Consider the following 16,573-nt stretch of genomic DNA (forward strand, 5'->3'; position numbering starts at 1 on the left):
GTACACATATACAAAACTTCATTTTTGAGACAAAAATTAAATGTGATCAATATATAGGGTTAGTTATCTGAATATGTGCTTTTACTATTGACCATTTTCTGTTAGATAACAAACTGAAGTGATCTTCCTTATAGATGTTTATCTCTTGATAGCATACAGCTTTAGATGTCTGAAACACTGTACTGAATTTGGAGGTTCCCTTGCTATGCAGATAATGCAATAATATTGATTGTGGTGACATTGTTAATCTTTGTAGGTACCTATGGTTTTGTGTTTTTCAGTGCAGATTGTGTATGTTACACAAGAGTAATTTTGAAAAAAAAAACTGTCCTATTCTGCAAGATATTATAATCTTTCTGCTCACATCTGCAATACTGTCTAAATTTTGTTATAATGGCATGTTTTGTGAATTTATCAGTCAGGGTTAGACAGACCACTGTAAGTTCTGTGAAGGTTAACCTTTATAGTAATTTGATTCCTAGTGCTGCAAATTTTTTAATATTAATTCTTCTTTAAATGATAGTTAAAGGTTGTTTGTGGGCATAAAGAGAGTTAGAAATTACACTGTTTCAGAGAGTTAGCAGGTAGAACTTTGCCTTGTATCTTATGGTTGATATGTTGAGTTACAACAGAATATATGATTTTAAATTTGGATAACAGACAAAATATAAACAACGATATGTGGAAACTATGATGAAATTGTAGAAAAGATTACATAAATACTTCTTATAATATTTTAATTTTTTACATATTTGTGGTTAAAATTGACTTGAGATTTTTACAAAATGCAAGTAACATCTCAGCAATATTTATTATGAAATTGTAGATAAGTACATAAACTTTTATTATACTATTTAATTTTCATATGTATTTGTGATTAAAATTGTGTTGACATTTTCTAAGTGCAAGTAACATCTCATCAATAATTATATATAAATACAGCCCACAGAAGACTTAATATCACAGATACTTTCTACTCCATTTTAGACCTACACATAGATTTATTTTAAAAATTTCATGCAATATATTTTGATCATATAAACTTGTCTCCTCAAATGCTCCCAGATCCTTCCTCCTACCTAAATATTGATATTAATATGGATTCTCCCTCTAAAAATAATTGTCAAAGGAAAATTATTTTTAAATGCACAAAATGGATTTTAGTGCATGTTGAATAACTACTCCTGTGCATGAACCCTGCCCAGAAACATGGCTAATGTCCACAGTCTCATTCCATTAAGAAAAACCAATTTCTCACAAACAGCTATCAAAAGTAAAAAGATTTTGGCTGAGGATGAGGTTGTATACAATTTTCTTTTCTGGTCTTTGGCTCTTTCTAGAGTGTTATATATGGCTTTCATATCACAAAGAAATTTATAAATCTCAAATTTAAAAAAAAAAACTTGGTTACTATAAAAAATATTTCATAACATTATATGACATATGAAGTAAAATAGGTTTACTTTATTTTTTCAAAATTTCTCTCACAGTGTGTGTTATAACAGACATTACACAGTAGATAAGTAGTAAAAATTAAGATTGGAACACCATACTACAAACACAAGAACAAAACAAACAAACAAATAAACACACACACACACACACACACACAAACAGACATATATACAAGTACTCAAGCCAGAATTTGAATAAATGGAATTAAATGGGGGCATACCACCAAGAGGGTTGTGTTGAAAAGGACTTAAACCATCAGAACCACAATAGGAAGAGGGACACTGTAAAAGGGAGTAAGATAATTCTTACTTTTAGCATTTGTTATTCTTTTACTAATGATTGAATATGTGTATTCAAACCTTATTATCTGAGAGCATATATCACATCAAACAATAATAAATTTTCACACATTAACAAACAATGAGCAATGCAAAATTAAAACCATGGTATACATTTGAACCTGTTTTTACAAATAACTGCTTCTCAAAGGAATGTAAGTTAGGTTAATTGGAAAGTATATTCAATGGAGTAGTGTATTTTGTCAGAAAGTTGGTTCACTTGTAACATGGATGGTGTAAGAGAGTCATGTTCTTCTTGTCTCCAGATACACATTTGATGCTCACAGAGGAATAGCATAAACACAGTCATATCTCTTAAAATTTCAGACAAGTATGCATAATCTAAAATTGAAATATGAGGATAAATTTACAGGAAGGCGTCATAGTTGGGATGGAAGAAACTTGTAGTAATTGTTGGCGTTTGATGAACTGCTTGCAAAGGGAAATTAATATTTTTCAGGAAAGATTAGTAACAGAGGCAACTTATGCTCCCATAGATCTCTCTGCATCTGAGCACATATCACAGTGTTAAATCAACTCAGTGGGTATTAAAAATATATCAGACTAAGTGACAATGGATTATTAGTTATAGATGTTGTGTGTAATTATAATGTATTATGAGTAAAGGTTGTATGTTTAATACATTATGTGACATATGAATATTACATTAAATGTTTACAAAATAATGGTATCTTAATATCAATTCTATAATTTCACAAAAAGACACTATATATTATACACAATATTTTCTCTGCATAAAAAAATTGCACAGAGGTATGCACACCAAGAAATTGCAGAATTTCTAGATTTTGGATATGTTTTTTTCTAAAATAAACTTTTTCATATTTGATTACGATTATTATAATGTATCACAGTGAGTTATGTGGTAAATAGCTTGATAAAAATTGACACAATTATGGCTTTAGATAATCAAAGTGCATTGTTTGTATATTGTAACGTGCATAGATTTTTGAAAAAAGTATTATAAATGTCCAAATAAAGCTTGTCAGGATTTTCTGACAGAAAGATTACAAAGGTTCAGCTCTAGAGTGCATTTAACAGGCCATGATTACAAGCAGCAGTCCCTAGACACAAATGGAGGCTTTATTATAGGTACCACTAGCCAAACACAGGCTCAAAGGCACAAACATTACTAGACAGTTTTCTCTATATTTAATCAGAGCCAGAAACCGATGATTAACTATATAATATTATAGTATTTCTCCTATTGCACCTTTTTTTTTTTTTTTAATTTCTGATGCAACAGGCAGCGAGCAGGGAAGAAAAGATGGAGGAGCTTTGATGGAAAAAATCTCCATGGTAACAACAGGATTTTGCCTTTTTTTTTTTTTTTTTTATCATTTTTGAGATCTCTCTCCTGATTGGTCCCAAACCTTTTCTCTATTTGCTTACATATATTCAGCCAGTCAGAGTCAACCACAGCTAAATAAATTTATTCACATTAAAAAAATTCCAGTAATGGTCTCAGCTTGTATGTGGCTCCTGTTGTAAATTGACAACAAGCTGTTCTTTCCAGAAGGAGGAGTGCAGAAGAAAATGAAAAGAAAACGTCGTCATGTTCAGGTAACTTGCTATGGTTCTTCACATTCCTGCTCTGAGTGAAACTGCTCCTGTTTGCTGTGCAAAGTATTTGTTATTGCTTCTCGTCATTGCTTCAGTTTTAAGATCTATCATTCAGGACTCGGCCTTTGCGTTCTGTTTTATCGGCAAGGATAGAGAATTATGTCAGCCTTCAGTATCTGACAGAGACAGGAGACCTGTTGCTCTTTAATATGCCTTAGGGAATCAGACCTGCCAAGGGTTTTTGTGTCAGGACAGCAGTTCTCACTTGGCGCCACGAGACTTTCTGGAACATTCTCTGAAATTACCTTAACTTGTATGCCACTGCATTTTGAGAGTACTAAAACCCAAACACTGCTATTCTCCCTTATCATTTTGCTAATATCAAAGGAGTCATGTGCTTTACATTACATTTCAATCCAAATTCGAATGTGAGGATTCCTTTTTTGTTGTTGTTAACAAACTAAGTTCTATATTCATCCTTACATACGTGCATACTTCATTTTGTAAGGATATTAAAAGCAGAGTTTGCAGATACTCCAGTCAAATGGTTACCATTCATAAATGTGTTTCCTGTTTTGTTTTGTTTTTAATTTGAATCTTATAATACTAAGCTTTGCAGCTACCATCCAGTTTCCATGAGTCATAGTATGTGTGTTATTTAATTGTATTTAGTATCACTGAATATTTTTTTCAATTGTGCTTATTTGATATCAACATGTGGCTCTTGTGTTTTCTGTGGTAATTTTATGAAATTTAATTTTCTGTTCATGTGCATGATCTAGGAGCTCAGCTGCATTGAATTTTATATAAATATTGATGTGTGGAAGAATCAATTGATGCTAATAGGTTGAATCTATCATGTTATATCATGCCTGGATTATGTTAAATGTCGGAATCTCATTATTTTTTGATTTGCTAATATTTGTTTAGAACAAAAAGTGTTTTGTGAAGGTGTTCACTCAGTTTTTCATCTCTATTGTCCTGGTAACTCTATAGATAACTATATATTTTTTGGCTAAGTAATTTATCTTATTGCTCTGTCTATCATGTATATTCTTTTTGTTCATATATATTTCATATAACACTAAACTTTGAGGATTTATTAGATATGGGGGCTCATTCAAGGGAAAGGAATGTGCATCTGAATGATCAAGCAGGAATTTTTTTTTTGGAAAGTGGTTAAAAAGAGATGATTATTAGAAATTTTGTAAGATTTATTGTGTATTGAACAAGTTGTATGTAACAAGTTATATGTGAAAGATTTCAATAGCCTCTGTCTGTTATGGGAGAAAGTACACACATACAAAAGCAGATAGTTGTTGAGGTTTTAATATTTTAAATTATGGATGACAGTGATAGTAATTTGCTACCTTTGTAGTAGAACCTCTCAGGTTCCTTGGAGGAGTAAAAAAATATCTGTTAACTATTGGTTACTTACTAAATGAAAAGGAGGTTCTGTTTCTCAGGTTTCTGAGAGTTATGGATGAGGATATTGGATATATAAATATAGGCCTATTCAACAGTATACCCTCATTTGGATATAGCTCAAATATCTGCTTTAGGTACTACTAAAAGACCAATAAGCTCAAATCCTAGTCACTTTGGAAACTTGCATTTTTTTAACAGTTTAGAAGTGCCAGTTAAGGTGTACCTGACATCAAGTTCAATCAAGGTACAAATGTTTTACATAAAAAAAAAGTTTTATCAGATTAAGTAGCCATTCAAGTGGAAGTAAAAATTTATGTTTATTTTTATGTGTCACTTATACAAATACTGGTGATAAAAGAAGTCATTGTCTCCAGTGAAGAAACACCTGGTATTCATTGGTCACATGAAATACATGGTAAAATACTCTACATTTGTTTTTTATTCTTATCAGCTATTATTATATTCCATGTCTATTATTAATTCATGTGTCCACTTCTTAACTTTCATCATTTGCTCACCTTTCCTTTGTAATTAAATAAAACCATCAGATTATCAATAAGGATTTTTCAGTGACAATGCTATGAAAATGTGCTTCATCTTTCAGTAAACCACTGTAGTATGAAAATCAAGAGTCATTTATTTAACATTGTCTAATACTCAAGAGAATCTTTATAAAATGTAATCTGAAAAAGAAGGAATAGCCGGGCATGGTGGTGCACGCCTTTAATCCCAGCACTCTGGAGGCAGAGGCAGGCGGATTTCTGAATTCGAGGCCAGCCTGGTCTACAAAGTGAGTTCCAGGACAGCCAGGGCTATACAGAGAAACCCTGTCTCAAAAAACCAAAAAAAAAAAAAAAAAAAAAAAAAAAGAAGAAGGAAGATATATAGGAATAGATCAAGTTACTGTCTAGGCCTCTATCCTTAGGCAAAGAGTAGCCATCTAGGTCAATCATCTGTGCCACATAGTAAATAGGTACTCTAGCTGGGCTTGAAGTTTGTTTCCAACCCTTCATTAAATGACAAGAAAGGACAGAAGATTAGTACTCTAGTGTCCACATGTTCAATTTATCATAGGTAAATCTACATATACTTAGTGTAGCCTTTTAAGAGGCAAGAAAATAAAGACCAAGGACAAGTATTGAAGCTTGATATGTCATTTATACCCTAAGAAAGTCATCATCCTTGCTTGGTAATGATTTCCTGGGCAGCTTCTTTCTGAGCACACACCATCCTGAAAATAACAAATTAAACATGCTCTGTAAAATACCCCAAATAAACTCACAGGTACCTAGTATTAACCTTGAAATATTTCCTGTTTTTTCCATTTTTTGTTATTTTATTCATTTACTTTTCAAATGTTATCACCCTTCCAAGTTTCCCATAAACAGAGCCCCAACCCCCCCCCCACACACACACACACAATTTGAAGGTGATTACACATCTGCCAATCCACTCCTGCCTCAGTGACATAGCATTCTCCTACCCTGGGTCACTATGATGCCCTATAAGGCAATCTTTTGCTACATATCCAGCTGAAGTCATGGGTCCCCACATGTGTACTCTTTAATTGTTGGTTTAATTCCTGGAACCTTTGTAGTGTCTGGTTGGTTGATAGTGTTGTTCTGCCTATGGGGTTCCAAATCGCTTTAGATCCTTCAGTCCTTGCCTTACCTTCTCCATTGGGTCCACATGATCAGTCCACTGTTATGTTATATGTATCCACAATGATGGGTGAGGAGTACAAATTCATTTTACCTCTATTTGTGGAAAAGGAGTTTTTTAATGTTTTTAATTTTTAATTTTAATTTTTAATTTTCTCTTTGTTTTTGAGATTACAATACAGTTTTATTTCCCATTACTGTCTCCTACAATTCAATATAATATTATTTGTTCCTTTTCATATACATTGCTTGTGGTCATTTAATTATGATTACATGCATATATCTGAACACAGGTACACATTTATTTTTAGAAAACATAGATACAGCCCATATAATTTTTATAAGGTTAGTCTTGTATGCTTTTAAGGATCATCTTTTTCTCTTGGAAAACCAATTGGTTGTTTTTATTTCTAGAATACTCTATCTTTAGCTGTCAGCATTATTAAGTACTTAATTTTTTTTAAAAATTATCTTTATTAGTATGATAACGGACATTTCTTTTTTTATTACATATTTTCCTCAATTACATTTCCAATGCTATCCCAAAAGTCCCCCATAGCCCCCCCTCCACTTCCCTACCCACCCATTCCCATTCTTTTGGCCCTGGCATTCCCCTGTATTGGGGCATATAAAGTTTGCAAGTCCAATGGGCCTCTCTTTCCATTGATGGCCGACTAGGCCATCTTTCCATACATATGCAGCTAGAGACAAGAGCTCCGGGGTACTGGTTAGTTCATCATGTTGTTCCAACTATAGGGTTGCAGATCCCTTTAGATCCTTGGGTACTTTCTCTAGCTTCTCCATTGGGAGCCCTGTGATCCATCCAATAGCTGACAGTGAGCATCCACTTCTGTGTTTGTTTGGCCCCGGCATAGTTTCACAAGAGAGAGCTATATCTGGGTCCTTTCAGCAAAATCTTGCTACTGTATGCAGTGATGTCAGCGTTTGGAAGCTGATTATGGGATGGATCCCTGGATATGGCAGTCTCTAGATGGTCCATACTTTCATCACAGCTCCAAACTTTGTCTCTGTAACTCCTTCCATGGGTGTTTTGTTTCCAATTCTAAGAAGGGGCACAGTGTCCACACTTTGGTCTTAATTCTTCTTGAGTTTCATGCGTTTAGCAAATTGTATCTTATATCTTGGGTATCCTAAGTTTTGGGCTAATATCCACTTATCAGTGAATACATATTGTGTGAGTTCTTTTGTGATTGTGTTACCTCACTCAAGATGATGCCCTTCAGGTCCATCCATTTGGCTAGGAATTTCATAAATTCATTTTTTTAATAGCTAAGTAGTACTCCATTGTGTAAATGTACCATATTTTCTGTATCCATTCCTCTGTTGAGGGACATCTGGGTTCTTTCCAGCTTCTGGCTATTATAAATAGGGCTGCTATGAACATAGTGGAGCATGTGTCCTTCTTACAGGTTTGGACATCTTCTGGATATATGCCCAGGAGAGGTATTGCTGGATCCTCTGGTAGTACTATGTGCAATTTTCTGAGGAACCACCAGACTGATTTCCAGAGTGGTTGTACAAGCTTGCAATCCCACCAACAATGGAGGACTGTTCGTCTTTCTACACATCCTCGCCAGCATCTGCTGTCACCTGAATTTTTGATCTTAGCCATTCTGACTGGTGTGAGGTGGAATTTCAGGGTTGTTTTGATTTGCATTTCCCTGATGATTACGGATGTTGAACATTTTTTCAGGTGCTTCTCTGCCATTCGGTATTCCTCAGGTGAGAATTCTTTGTTCATTTCTGAGCCCCATTTTTTAATGGGGTTATTTGATTTTCTAGAGTCCACCTTCTTGAGTTCTTTATATATATTGGATATTAGTCCCTTATCTGATTTAGGATAGGTAAAGATCCTTTCCCAATCTGTTGGTGGTCTTTTTGTCTTATTGATAGTGTCTTTTGCCTTGCAGAAGCTTTGCAGTTTCATGAGGTTCCACTTGCCAATTCTCGATCTTACAGCACAAGCCATTGCTGTTCTATTCAAGAATTTTTCCCCTGTGCCCATATCTTCAAGGCTTTTCCCCACTTTATCCTCTATAAGTTTCAGTGTCTCTGGTTTTATGTGAAGTTCCTTTATCCACTTAGATTTGACCTTAGTACAAGGAGATAGGAATGGATCAATTTGCATTCTTCTACATGATAACAACCAGTTGTGCCAGCACCATTTGTTGAAAATGCTGTCTTTCTTCCACTGGATGGTTTTAGCTCCCTTGTCGAAGATCAAGTGACCATAGGTGTGTGGCTTCATTTCTGGGTCTTCAATTCTATTCCATTGGTCTACTTGTCTGTCACTAAACCAGTACCATGCAGTTTTTATCACAATTGCTCTGTAGTAAACCTTTAGGTCAGGCATGGTGATTCCACCAGAGGTTCTTTTATCCTTGAGAAGAGTTTTTGCTATCCTGGTTTTTTTGTTATTCCAGATGAATTTGCAGATTGCACTTTCTTTTTTTTAATTTTTAATATTTTTATTACATATTTTCCTCAATTACATTTCCAATGCTATCCCAAAATTCCCCCATAGCGCCCCCCACTTTCCTACCCGCCCATTCCCATTCTTTTGGCCCTGGCATTCCCCTATATTGGGGCATATAAAGTTTGCAATTCCAATGGGCCTCTCTTTCCAGTGATGGCCGACTAGGCCATCTTTCGATACATATGCAGCTAGCGACAAGAGCTCCTGGGTACTAGTTAGTTCATCATGTTGTTCCAACAATAGGGTTGCAGATCCCTTTAGATCCTTGGGTACTTTCTCTAGCTTCTCCATTGGGAGCCCTGTGATACATCCAATAGCTGACTGTGAACATCCACTCCTGTGTTTGCTAGGCCCCGGCATCGTCTCACAAGAGACAGCTATATTTTGGGTCCTTTCAGCAAAATCTTGCTAGTGTATGCAATGGTGTCAGCGTTTAGAAGCTGATTATGGGATGGATCCCTGGATACGGCAGTCTCTAAATGGTCCATCCTTTCATCACAGCTACGAACTTTGTCTCTGTAACTCCTTCCATGGGTGTTTTGCTCCCAATTCTAAGAAGGGGCACAATGTCCACACTTTGGTCTTCATTCTTCTTGAGTTTCATGCGTTTAGCAAATTGTATCATATATCTTGGGTATCCTAAGTTTTGGACTAATATCCACTTATCAGTGAATACATATTGTGTGAGTTCTTTTGTGATTGTGTTACTTCACTCAAGATGATGCCCCCAAGGTCCATCCATTTGGCTAGGAATTTCATAAATTCATTCTTTTTAATAGCTGAGTAGTACTCCATTGTGTAAATGTACCATAATTTCTGTATCCATTCCTCTGTTGAGGGACATCTGGGTTCTTTCCAGCTTCTGGCTATTATAAATAGGGCTGCTATGAACATAGTGGAGCATGTGTCCTTCTTACCGGTTGGGACATCTTCTGGATATATGCCCAGGAGAGGTATTGCTGGATCCTCCGGTAGTACTATGTCCAATTTTCTGAGGAACCGCCAGACTGATTTCCAGAGTGGTTGTACAAGCTTGCAATCCCACCAACAATGGAGGAGTGTTCCTCTTTCTCCACATCCTCGCCAGCATCTGCTGTCACCTGAATTTTTGATCTTAACCATTCTGACTGGTGTGAGTTGGAATCTCAGGGTTGTTTTGATTTGCATTTCCCTGATGATTAAGGACGTTGAACATTTTTTCAGGTGCTTCTCTGCCATTCGGTATTCCTCATGTGAGAATTCTTTGTTCAGTTCTGAGCCCCATTTTTTAATGGGGTTATTTGACTTTCTGGAGAGGCAAGCCTATCAGAATTACACCAGATTTTTCACCAGAGACTATGAAAGCCAGAAGATCCTGGACAGATTGCACTTTCTAATTCGTTGAAGAATTGAGTTGGAATTTTGATGGGGATTGCATTGAATTTGTAGATTGCTTTTGGCAAGATAGCCATTTTTCCATTGTCCTCCTCTTCATGTTATTCCAAGTGTTACCTAATTCAACCACAAGAGTTACCAGATTCTGTCCTTTGCATGGGTGTAAGTATCTGCATCTGACTTTTCCAGCTGCTTGCTGGGCCTCGGAGGGCTCCCATGCTTAGCTTCTGTCTGTAAACAGAACACAGCATCAGTGATAGTGTCAGGTCATGGAGCATTGTCTTGAGCTTGACACCAATTTGGGCCTGCCACTGGACCTTCTTTTCCTCAAGTCTTTCTCCATTTTTCTCACCTCAGCTCTTTTAGAAAGGAACAATTCTGGATCAGAGTTTTTGACTATAGGATGGCAACACCATTTGATATCCTGCCTTTCTACTAAACTCTACAAGTTCCCTCTCCACACTTTAAGACATTTCATCTATATATCCTCCCTTTGAGTCCTGAGAATCCATCCAGTCCCAGGTCTCTGGTACATTCTATTGGGTGCCCCTACTACTTCCTCTTGAAGTTACCTTCTGTCTTACAATCTACTGGCTCTCAGGGCATCACTTCTGGTTTCCCATCCCTAATATCTAATCACGTTCTGTTTTTCCCCCTCTCTGTAATGTCTCCCACACAGGTCCTTTCCTCACTCTGACCCCCGTGATTGTTTTTATTTCTCCCTCTGAGGAAATGTTGGGGCACCCTCACTTGGGCACTTCTACTTGTTAACCTTCGTAAGTCTCTGAATTCTATAATGGATAATATCAGTTTAGCTAATATACGCTTATTAGTGAGCACAAACCATGCATGTCCTTTTTTGTCTGAGTTACTTCACCCAGAATAATCGTGTTTTTAATAGCTGAGTAATTTTCCATTTTGAAAAGAATAACATTTTCTGTATCAATTCTTGCCTTATGCAACAACTTGGCAGTTTCCATCATCTGCCTGTCACAAGTAAGACCATTTATAAACAGTGGAAGACATGCCCCTGTGGCATGGTGTAGAATCTTTTGGGTCTTCAGTTAAATCTATTATCAATTTTCTGAGGAAACTCCAGATTGATTTTCAGATTGATTGTACCAGCTTGTAATCCCACCATCAATGGACGACTGTTCCCCTTTCTCCACTGCATTGACATTATGTGCTGTTTTTCCAGAGTTTTTGTCTAGCGGTTTTGAGAGGCGTAAGGTACAATCTCAATGTTTTGTTTATTTGCATTTCCATGATCAGTAAGGACTTTGAACATTTCTTTAAGTGTTTCTCAGCCATTCCATAGTCCTCTGATATGAATTCTCTGTTTATTTCTATACCCCCATTTTTTGATTGGGTTGTTTGATTTTTGGTGGTTAGCTTCTTGAGTTCTTTATATATTTTGGATATTACCTCTCTAAAGATGTGGGATTAGTGAAGATCTTTTTTTCCCAATCTGTAAGTTGTCGATTTGTCCTATTGATAATATCCTTTGCCTTACATAAGATTTCCAGTCTTTTTAGGTCCCATTGATCAATTCTTGTTATTAGAATCTGAGATATTTTCCTTGTGTTTAGGGACCCCCACATTATTGAGTTGAAGGCACTTCCCCACTTTCTATTATATTAGATTTAGGGTATCTGGTTTTATTTTGAGGTCCTTAATCCACTTGAACAGGAGCTTTGTTCCAGGTGACAAATGTGGATCTTTTTAATTTTTTTTTTTAAACACAGACTGAGAAAATAACACCATTTATTAAAAATGCTTTCTTTTATCCATTGTTTATTTTTGGCTTCTTTGTCAAAGATCAACTGTACAGAAGTGTGCGGATTTGTTTCTGGGTCTTCATTTTTATTCCATTAAGTCACCTGTCTGTCTTTGTACCAATTCCATGCAGTTTTTTATCATTAGTGCATTATATTACCAATTGAGGTAAGGGATAGGGATTTCCCCAGAAGTTCCTTTAATTTTAAAAATTATTTCACCATCCTGTTTTGTTGTTGTTGTTGTTGTTGTTGTTGTTATTGTTGTTGTTACTTCTTTGTTTGTTTTTCTATATGATATTGAAAACTGCTCTTTCCTGTCTGTGAATAATTGTGGTGGAAATGTGATGGGGATTGCACTGAATCTGTTTATTGCATTTAGCAGGATAGCCATTTATATTGTTAATCCATGAGTATGGGAGATATCTCATTTTCTGATATCTCCTTTAATCTCTTTCTTGAGAAACTTGAAGTTCTTGTCATGCAAATGTTTCAATTGTTTGGTTAGAGTTACACCAAGAAGTGTCATTTTATTAGTGATTACTGTGATGGGTGTTGTTTCCCTAATTTCTTTCTTTTTTTTTGTTTTTTTATTTTGTTTTTTTGGTTTTTTGGTTTTGTTTGTTTGTTTGTTTTTCAGTAGCACATAGCCATCTTTCCTTGTATTACTCACATGTTAATTTTCACCCACTGACAAGATTGTCTCTTTATAACTGTCAGAATAAATCCTTGCTAAGTGACATGGATCCACATAATCACATCTGTATCTCCAGGTGTTTTGTGTTTTTTTTTTTTGTTTTGTTTTGTTTTGTTTTGTTTTGTTTTGTGTTTTCATTTTTTTAGATGTTTCTTTATGTATATTTCAAATGATATTCTCTTTCACAGTCTACACCTGCAAACCCTTTATTACATCCCCCCAATCGTCTTGGCCCCATTCTTTCTCCTGCCCCGTCTAGCTTCCTCTCTTTTCAGCTCGAACTGCCATTCTCAGTTGAACCGTTAGCGTTACGGACTGCACACCGGCAGCAACACCAGGTGTTTTGTTTTTTTGTTTTGTTTTGTTTTGTGTTTTCAATTTTTTAGATGTTTCTTTATGTATATTTCAAATGATATTCTCTTTCACAGTCTACACCTGCAAACCCTTTATTACATCCCCCCTTTCCCTGTTTCTATGAGTGTGTCCTCCCACACACAATGACTCCCAACTTCCCTACCTTCCATTCACCTTCACTGGGGAATCAAGCCTTCACAGTACCAAGGGCCTCTCCTTCCATTGATGCACTAAAAGGCCATCCTCTGCTACATGGGTCTCTCAATGTGTACTCCTTGTTAGTGGTTTAGTCTCTGAGAGCTCTAGGGGAGTCTGGTTGATTGATATTGTTGTTATTCCTATGGGGTTGCAAACCTCTGAGGGAGGTTTTTGTATAACGCCTTCATTGGGACCACATGCTTAGTAAAATGGTTGGCTGCTATCAATCTTTGTCTGCATTTGTAATGCTCTGGCAGAGCCTCCCAAAGACATATATCAGGTTCCTGCCAATATACACTTCTTGGCATCTACAATAGTGTCCATGTTTGATGACTGTATATGGTATGGATGGACATCCAGGTAGGGCAGTTTCTGGATGGCATTTCCATCAGTCTGCTTTCCAAATTTGTCTCGGAATTTGCTTCTGTGGTTTCATAGTATCTGGTTCCAAGTGGAGGTCTATGATTCACTTGGATTTGAGCTTTGTAGAAGAACATGAGAATAGATTGATAAGCATTATTCTACATGCTGAGTGATAGGTGAAACAGCACCAGTTGTTGAAAATGTGTCTTTTTACCACTGGATGATTTTAGATCCTTTGTCAACGATCAAGTAATCATAGGTGTGTGGGTTAATTTCTTGGTCTGCCTTTCTATTCCATTTATCCACATGTCTGTCACTGTACAAATAATATGCAATTTTAATCACAATTTCTCTGTGATACAGTTTGAGGAACAGTTTTTGATATGCTTGCTTGTTGGTTATTCCAGATGAATTTTCAAATTTCACTTTCAAACTCTATGAAGAATTGAGTGAGAACTTTCATGGAGATTGTATTGAATCTATAATTTGTTTTGGCAAGATGACCATTTTTAATATATTAATCATTGCAATCCATGAGCATGGGAGATCTTTCCATCTTCTAAGATCTTCCTAGATTTCTTTCTCCAGGGACTTGCTTTTGTCTTCAACTACACATGTGATCCTCTCAGAAAAACAGCATAAACTCAGTCATGTCTACTAAAATTTCATTCAAGTACGCAAATTCTAAAGTTAAAACATGAGGATAACTTTACAGGAAGACATCAGATTTGGGATGGAAGAAAGTTGTAATAGTTGTTGGCATTTGAAGAACTGGTTGCAGAGGGAAAGTAATATTTTTTCAGGAAGATTAGCATCAGTGAGTATTCATAATCCTATAGATCTTTGTATCTGAGCACAAATCAACAGTGCTAAATCAACTGAGTGTGTAATAAAAAGATATCATATTAAGTGGCAATGGATTATTAGTTATAGATGTTGTGTATAACCCTAATGTATTATGTGTAATTTTTGTATTTTAACACATTATATGATGGATGAATGTTAAGTTAAATGTTTACATAATATTGATATCTTAATATCAACTCTATAAATTCACAGACACAATACATATATATACAATGTGCTTCTCTGCATAAAATGTTTCACATACACGTGGGCACATACAAATGATTGTAGAATGTATAGACTTTGGATATTTCCTTTCCTAAATAAATTACAGCGTATTATATGGTATATAGCTTGATGAAACTTATGCCTTTAGATAATTGAAATACATTTCTTGTAAACTGTAGTGTGCATAAATGTATGAAATAGTGTGATAAATTTCCAAATAAACATAACATCTCAGGATATTGGGACAGGAAGATTACAAAGGTTCAGCTCTGTTGTGCATTTGACAGCTGGTGATTACAAGCAGCAGTCCTCAGACATAATTGGAGGCTTTATTGTAGGTTCCATTAGCCAGACACAGGCTCAAAGGCACAACCATTACTAGACCGTTTTCTCAGTTTTTAATTAGAGCCAGAAACTGATGAATAATGACATAATACTATGGTCTTTCTCCTTTTATTTCATTTTTTTAAATTGTGATGCAACAGGCAGGGAGAGGGGAGAAAAGATGGAGGAGCATTAATGGAAAAATCTCCATGGTAACAGCAGGCTTTTGCCTCTTTTATCATTTTTAAGATCTCTCTCCTGATTGGTTACAACCCTTTTCTCTATTTTCCTACATATACACAGCCAGTCAGAGACAACCATAGCTGAAAGCTCTATTCACATAAAAAAAAAATCCAATAATGCTGCTGGTTGATGTCTAGATTTCAGCTAGTACCAGGCTCTTGCTGTAGATTGACAACAAGCTGCTCTTTCGAGAAGGAGGCATACAGAAAATGAAAAGGAAACGTCGTCATGGTCAGGTAACTTGCTATGAATCATCACATTCCTGCTGTGAATGAAACTGCTCTTGTTTGCTGTGCAAGTTATTTGTTGTTGTTTTTTAGTCATTGCTTCAGTTTTAAGATCTATCATTGAGGACTCGGCCTTGAAGTTCTGTTTCATCTGGAAGGATGGTGTATTACTTCACCCTTTAGTAAATGACAGAGACAGGAGACCTGTTGCTCTGTAGTATGCTTTGGAGAATTAGATCTGTAAAGGATTTTTATATCAGAACAGCAGTTCTCACCTCCCACGCTGGGACTTTCTGAAACATTCTTGGATATTACCTTACCTAGTATGCCACTACACTCTGAGAGTACTAAAACTCAAATATGGCAATTTCCCCTTGGTATCATCTTGCTACCATCAAAAGTCTCAGGGGCTTTATATTACATTTCAATCCAAATTCTAACATCAGATTTACTTTATTATTGTTGCTAAAAAACAAAATTCTATGTTCATACTTATATACCTGCATACTTCTTTTTGTAAGGACATTAAAAGCAAAGTTTGCAGATACTCAAATCAAAAGTTATTGTTCAAAATGTCTTTTCTGGTTTTGTTTTGTTTTGTTTTGAACTTTGAATCTTAACATACTAAGCTTTGCAGCTACCGCCCAGTTTCCATGAGCTATATTGTATATATGTTACTTTAATTGTATTATTTTTGTCTAAATCACTATTTATTATGAGAGAACATATTTTTTCAATTGTGTTAATTAGATATCATTCTGTGGCTCTTGTGTGTTCTGTGTTGATTTTTTAAAGTTCAAGTTTCAATTCTTGTGAATAATCTAGTATCCTGAGTTGTATTTATTTTTATCTAAATGCTGATTTGTAGAAGAATCAATGGATGCTATTAGGTTGACTCTATCATGCTATATCATAACTGGATTATATTAAACATTGGAACCTCCTTAGTTTTGAATCATTAAAGTTTGTTTAGAACAGAAA

The 16,573-nt window shown here is 35.6% G+C and overlaps 1 protein-coding gene across 3 annotated transcripts in view; it reads left to right on the top strand.

Annotated features, from left to right (window-relative positions):
* LOC115031564 (uncharacterized) overlaps nucleotides 1-16,573 on the top strand; it is a 199,217-nt gene that overhangs the window by 69,889 nt on the left and 112,755 nt on the right. For all 3 annotated transcript variants that reach the window (XM_085841685.1, XM_085841686.1, XM_085841687.1), the window contains one exon: nucleotides 3,331-3,377. In XM_085841685.1, the coding sequence (XP_085697811.1) occupies nucleotides 3,370-3,377 (8 nt within the window). In that variant the 5' untranslated portion in view covers nucleotides 3,331-3,369. The remainder of the gene's footprint in view (nucleotides 1-3,330; nucleotides 3,378-16,573) is intronic.

The sequence above is a fragment of the Mus caroli genome, unplaced genomic scaffold (assembly GCF_978045245.1).
Source record: "Mus caroli unplaced genomic scaffold, Mus_caroli_1 scaffold_8, whole genome shotgun sequence".
Classification (NCBI taxonomy): Eukaryota; Metazoa; Chordata; class Mammalia; order Rodentia; family Muridae; genus Mus; species Mus caroli.